Source organism: Myotis brandtii, unplaced genomic scaffold (assembly GCF_000412655.1).
Source record: "Myotis brandtii unplaced genomic scaffold, ASM41265v1 scaffold29, whole genome shotgun sequence".
In the NCBI taxonomy this organism is placed as follows: Eukaryota; Metazoa; Chordata; class Mammalia; order Chiroptera; family Vespertilionidae; genus Myotis; species Myotis brandtii.
Window position 1 is genome coordinate 660,367 of NW_005361075.1, and position 6,549 is coordinate 666,915.

Genomic DNA, 6,549 nt, shown 5'->3' on the forward strand with positions numbered 1-6,549 from the left:
AAGAAGAAGAAGAAGAAGAAGAAGAAGGAGGAGGAGGAGGAGGAGGAAGGGAGGAGGAGGAGGAGGAGAGAAAAATATTTAGAAGGCTGGTTGAGTTTCTGACCTTGGATTCCTGTGTGATGACTGGGAGAGCAGAACAGAGGAGGCATGGAGGCAAAGGCGGCTCCTGAGAAATTCAGTTTCCTGGTTGATGGGGGTAGGTGGCTCTTAGGCCAATTCCAGCTTTTGTTGAAACAGAAAGAAAGAAAACCTATGTGCTGCCTGTACTCCAATCACGGTGCCTGACCCCTAATAATTATCATTAATATTAACACGACTTTTAAAATATGCACAGAAAAATCTTAATTGGGAATTCTTGCCTAACTAAGGAGTGCAATAGGGACAGGGAGCAGGGGAGGACTGGAAGGAAATTTTAAGCTCACCAGGTCCTGCACTGAGGTTGAGACACCTCAGGAGGATCCTCTACCTGCTGGGCAAAGGAGGAGGCAAGAATGGGGTCATTGGGGTTCTCCAACCCTGCTTTGTTTGCAATGATTGGGCTCTTCTTGCTCTTCGCTGCCACTTGGCTTTTTCACAAGGAGATGGGAGAGCGGGGGATGGGGACTGGCAGCTTTGCTCCCACCGCCCGCCAAGGACCCACCTCCAAAGCTGTTGAGGCCCAGTAGATCCCATCTAGATGGGGGTGGGGGTTGAGGATGGGGTGGGGAATAGGGGGACGGCAGGGCGCCCAGCCCTTGGATACTCTCTGCCTCCCAGCCACGGTTCCTCTTCCTTGTTAACATTAAATATTCGTCTGCACCGGCGAAGGGTCCTTCGGTGAGTTTGGTTATGGTACAAAGCTGCGACATAAATAGAGGGGGAAGGTGGCCGGGTGGGCGGTCAGGTGGAGTGGAGATGAGGCGCTTTCGATTTGCTGACCACCTTCTTCTCTTTGACTCGACGGTTCTGGAACCAGATGGTGACCTGGCGCTCGGAGAGGTTCGTGGTGGCAGAGATGCGCCGGCGCTTCTCTTTGGTGATGAACTTGCTGGCCGCGTATTCCTTCTCCAACTCCTTCAGCTGCACCTTGGTGTAGGGCACTCGTTTCTTGCGCCCGCGCCGGTAGCTGCTCACCTCAGGCTGTAGGGGAACCACGTCTAAGGGGGGAGAGAAGGCAGGCGGGCAGGGAGTGAGTTGCGTGGCTGGACCCTGGACTGGGCTACGGGCATCGACACCGCACCGCAGACTGGGCGCAAAGCTCTGGCAGGGACTCAAAGCGGGCCAGCGGATTGCCCCCAAATCTTTTGCTCTCTAGTAGCAAGGCCACGACTGAGGTGAGGCCACTGTGGTATTTTTCTCTGGTTCAAACTTTAAAGGAGGGGGCACAAAATACTCAGTCATCAAGATAAACAATACTTGAATACAATGCTTTAAAAAATCAAAATGAATGCAAAATATCCATGATGAACAAAGTATCAATTTTTTAAAATAAACACTGGAGCCCTAACCGGTTTGGCTCAGTGGATAGAGCGTCGGTCTGCGGACTCAAGGGTCCCAGGTTCGGTTCCGGTCAAGGGCACGTACCCGGTAGGGAGTGTGCAGGAGGCAGCTGATCGATGTTTCTCTCTCATGGATGTTTCTAACTCTCTATCCCTCTCCCTTCCTCTCTGTAAAAAATCAATAAAATATATATTTAAAAAAAATAAACACTGGGACAGTATTACTGATTTTCTTTTTGTCTCAGGCTTCATTATGGCTTGGCACAGCAATCTCTGTATCACTAAAATCTCTGTGTCACTAGAATCTCTGTGCCCTTAGAGGGGTCCCTTCAAATTTCACTCTGGTCTGCAGGCCTTCCTGCAGTTAAATCATTTGGGCAGCCATCAGCTCATCCTCTGCTCCAGTATGAGAGAAAGATGTTCTGTTGTAGGTTTGAGGAAGGACATGTCTGGCAGGGAGATGGCTGCAGTTGGCACAGCCCACCAAGTGGCTGCTCACGGCTTTGCTCACTGGCTCTGCACTAGGAATCTGATGCCCGCACCACTAGACAGAGAGAACAGTCCAGGTGACGCCAGCCTGCGTGGGAGCCCATCAGTCTAGGAGTCCAATTTTGTGAGCCACTTAACAACATCCAAGGTAGGATAGGAGGCCCCCGTCCTGAGATATAGAGAATCAGTCCTTGGAAGTAAAGGGTCCACGCCCCAGGGTCTGTCCACCAGAGAAGGCACCAGGAGAGCCCTTCTTGGGGGGTAAAATCAGCTATTCACCTAAGTCTATAGAAATAACTCAATGTCCCCCTGCCCCCACAAATGTCCACCCACCCAAACAGAGCAAATTCTGCTCTGCTCCAACCCCCTCTCCTCTCCATTCTTCCAAAGCCGAAGAAAACTCTCTTCATCCCATGCAGAAATCCTAACCCTAAATCCTAAATACCTTGTCACCCTAACCACTAGTAGTTCAGTTTCTTTATACTCTGAAAATTTCACAGAAACCAAAAACAAAAAAATGTCCCTTATACCCCCCTTCCACTCCACCCTCACCTCTGTCAATAAAAAGGTCATAGCCACACTTTCAAGGGGAAGTGGGAAACTAGGGAGATTGTCTAAATAAATGGCCCCTTAATTTTTAAAATATAGTTATTAGACTTCTTCAGACAAAAGCTAGTGAAGAAGACAGAATATTGGGGGTTTCTCCTTCATTCTCTACCCTTTGAGAGTGTAGAAACAGTCCGGAGTGAAAACACAAAGCTCTTCCTGAAATGCTGTTCTCACCCCACCCTCATACAACACCTTCCCTATACCCATTCCCACTGGGACCCTTATCTCTATAGGATGGAGAGAGATGTCTCCTGAGAAAAGTGCTCAGGAAGAATATGGGAGAGGGGGGTTCCAATGGCCTGGTTTGGCTGTCTTCGTGATGACAATTTCTCAGGAAAATTGTTGGATTTGTCCCTTGTCTCTGCCTATGTATGAATAGGCCAAGGTTTTATAAAAATCTGAAAAACAAAACAACTTCACTTTAACAGAGAAGATCCTTTAGATTAAAAATGATTTTTTGTACAAGATAATTTTTTTAAAAACCTCTCAGTTCTCAAGTTGTTTTTTACTCTTACAGATGTAACTATGATTCAGGAAATTGATGATTCTGGGACAAGAATAATACAGAGAAGGTAAGTACTGATATCATGAGGTCATTGTGAGGTTTTCTGTGTTAATCCCCAGAACTTTTTTTTCAGGATTATTTTAGTAAACTCATTTACAAGATGAGAATTTGAGGCTCTAGACTGGGTAAAATAACTTAAGTTTAAGATTTTAAACCCAGATTTTTGGATTCAACATAATGACACGGTGAGTTCTCAAATGGAAATAAACCACCTGATACAATCCAGCTTTAAAATATCTCCTTTTCAAAAATAAAATAAAATAAAATACCTTCTTTTCCCTGGAGAGCAAAATGGAATAAAAGTGGCATTTAATTCCTGAAGTAACCAGATAATTGTCCTTGTTGTTGTTGTTTTTCCCCTCACTTTTTGTAAATGCTCACAATTACCTACCCAATTTTGGATTCCCAAAACCCTCACTCTAATTTTCCAATGAGGTTTAATCAATGCAACCCTAAAAATCAGTTTTAAAAAACAAGTAATTGATTTAAGCTGGCTCTTTTTCTCTGTAGAATACCAGGATTGATTTGGCCAAGTTTTTCATGGACCAGACCAAACTGCTGGGGATTTTTAAAGGCCTCCTGGGGAAATACCTTCTCTCTTGCCTTCTCACAGAAGCCCCCTTCATTGTCTGTTGTCTTGTCTGAAAAGGAAGTGGGATCCACAGATGTGGGAACATCTAAAGCTTAGACCTGGAATAGTGTCTATACTGCCTAAAGTAAACAGGGGAGTTGGCTAATTAATATTACACTCAACCCTTCCCTAATCTCCCTCCAGAGCATACACGCACCCAAACCACTTCATACCTGGGAATCTAATAGACACTTTTGAAGAGCAAATAAAAATCAGATCAATGCTCAGCCATAGCTTTCTCTTGGAGCTCTGTGTACAGGTTCCTACTGCTCCCTTGCTCTTGCCCACTTACTGCCACAACAGGGCTCTGCAGAGGACGCCTTCCTCAGCTAGAAATCCTAGCTGCTCTTCTCAACCAAAATCCAAAGGCTTGTCAGTAGGTACTCCAGCATGGCCCAAAGAACCCACTAAATGTTTTTCTCATTCTCTCTCTCTCCTAATCCTCTCTGTCTCTCCCCATCCTTTCTTTGCTGATTCTCTCTCAAAATTTCTGCCTCTCTCTGAAAAAAAAAAAAAGTCTACACTCACCATTGGAAGGAAGAGAGAGAGAGAGAGAGAGAGAGAGAGCGCAATGAAGCAAGGGTCTGTATAATTGGGGGAAGGAAAAAGCCACAACACATCTTGGCCCTAATTATTTGGATCTTTCTGAACAATTGCTCCATCTCCCACACCAGCCCAGACTGCCATAGATGAGGTTTCTCAGAGCCAGAGGCGCTGAAGAGAGACAGTAGTGTTTATGCCTAGATGCTGCGGAACAAACCACAATTGCATAGACAGAGTTATCTGGAAATCTCACTGCTTCTAAAAGATCTCTGTGTGGGCAGAAAGATGGAGGGTGTCTGAAGATCATTTCTTTTTCATCTGCCTATTGCCTGGACCTCTGCACTCACTGGGATACACCAGCCTGATTCTATTTCCACACAGGGAGTGTTTGAGCACATAGCTGCTGAGACACACTGGGTTTTATATCCATTTCCATGCTGTAATTTGCATGCCATAATTTGCAAATGTATTACATCTCAGTTGGGCTATATATTTTTTATTTCAAAGCTATTTTTCTCTAGGAGGCTGTGATCACAAAGTGTTTATTTCTAGCGTGTTTTTCCCCCCAGGGAATCTTTAAAATGTATATTTTATTCCAAGATATTTCTGAGCTTCTCTTCAATCCTTCACCCCTACTCCACTCCACAGGAATACATAAGGATGCCAGAGAAGCTCCTCTTCACTTCTTCACATTAAACCCATCGCCCATTGCTCCAGACCTGCACTTCTGCCCAGAGTGGGCCTGGTGGGTATATGCTCCCCTGTCTTTTGGCCCTTTAGAATGGCCCATTGGCTCCACCTGCTCCAAGAATTCCTGCTAGATACCCAATTCCTAAGGACCTTTCCATTTGGGAGAATTGGGGGATTAAAGGGCCATCTCTCTACATGTGAATTGCCTGTATTCTAGAAATATATTAGTGTATGTTTCATATTAGGTGGTTAATAATAGAAATCTTATTATATAAAAATATTATCGCCAATGCCAAATATGCAATGCATGATACCATGTACTAAAATTCTATCATCCTTAAATCTTCTTGCAACCAAAATGGGGTGCCTAGGGTGGGTTCCACCCGGGTATTCAGTTGTATGTTATATTGAGTATTCTCAGAATATTTACAAGAATGTTATTTGCTACACTTTCTAACATAATTCAGTGATATTCTCACCATCTGCCCCTTCCCCAGTCCCGGATGCAGAGGAATTTCGGGCCCACTCTTAAGAGGTCTTCAGTCTATATTGTCCAATGAAAATGTCCCTAGGCCCATATGCAGAGCTGGGGGACCTCTGGGCAGTATGGGGAGACATGTGTGGCTGCTCTGGGCCCCACTGGGCCCCTGTGGACGTCGGAAGGGAGCCAGTCGGCCCTCTCTCCCTGAGCTCTACTTACAGCCAGAGCAGACTGAAGCTCTGGATTTGTTAGATCCCAAATCCTGATTTCTCAGTGCAGTGCTGAATTCAAAGCTCCCATATGGTTTTTAGAAACCCTTGGGTGGGTTGCAAGATCCCCTCCTGTTTAGGGAAAGCCTCATTTAAAGAGGAATAGGGCAATGGTGAATTCCACACCCCCCCCAATACCCCACACATAGCCAAACAAAACTGAGGGGCTCTCAGCCTGGGCCTGGACCCCAGGTCCCTTCAGAACAGGTCTTCCTCCCCTACCCCTCTCATCCTTACCACCTTCTTTCTGTGTTTGAGGCATGGATAACTCTCTCTCCCCACACTTGGGGGAGTTAGCAGTGGAAACACCCACATTATTTGAACTCAGTATACCAGAGAGAAAAATAAAATTTATATCTCAGGAGAGGGATTCAAACTTCTTTCTCTACACAACCTCTCAAGAGAGATTTTAGCTCTGCTCCTTTAACAATTGGGAAATTCATGGCCAAATTTTTTTAATACATAAAAAAGAAAAGAAAAAGGTAGTATCCTACATTTCTGTAGACTGTGGCAAATCGGACTCCTATTTAAAACACACACACACACACACACACACACACACACACTCAACTGTCTAGTGCCTGAACGATCTTGGAAATTCTGGCAAAGAAAATGGGGGGTCTTATTTTCCCCCCTAGTTATTTGGTGGGTTGAGGGTTTGGGGCTGGTGATTGTGGATTCCAAGGTACTCTAGGCCCTCCCCACCCCCATTCTTAGCCGGAAGCGGGCTTCGCCGGCACTGAGCCACGCGCGAGACTGGAGCCGGCTGGGGGAGGAGGAGGCGAGCTACCGAC

The 6,549-nt window shown here is 45.7% G+C and overlaps 1 protein-coding gene across 1 annotated transcript in view; it reads right to left on the reverse strand.

The window, feature by feature from the left end:
* Nucleotides 1-31: 31 nt before the first annotated feature.
* HOXC13 (homeobox C13) overlaps nucleotides 32-6,549 on the reverse strand; it is a gene marked incomplete at its 5' end in the record, with an annotated part of 7,130 nt that continues 612 nt past the window's right edge. Inside the window, one exon of the mRNA XM_005869272.2 lies at nucleotides 32-1,136. Coding sequence (XP_005869334.1) covers nucleotides 880-1,136 — 257 coding nt within the window. The remainder of the gene's footprint in view (nucleotides 1,137-6,549) is intronic.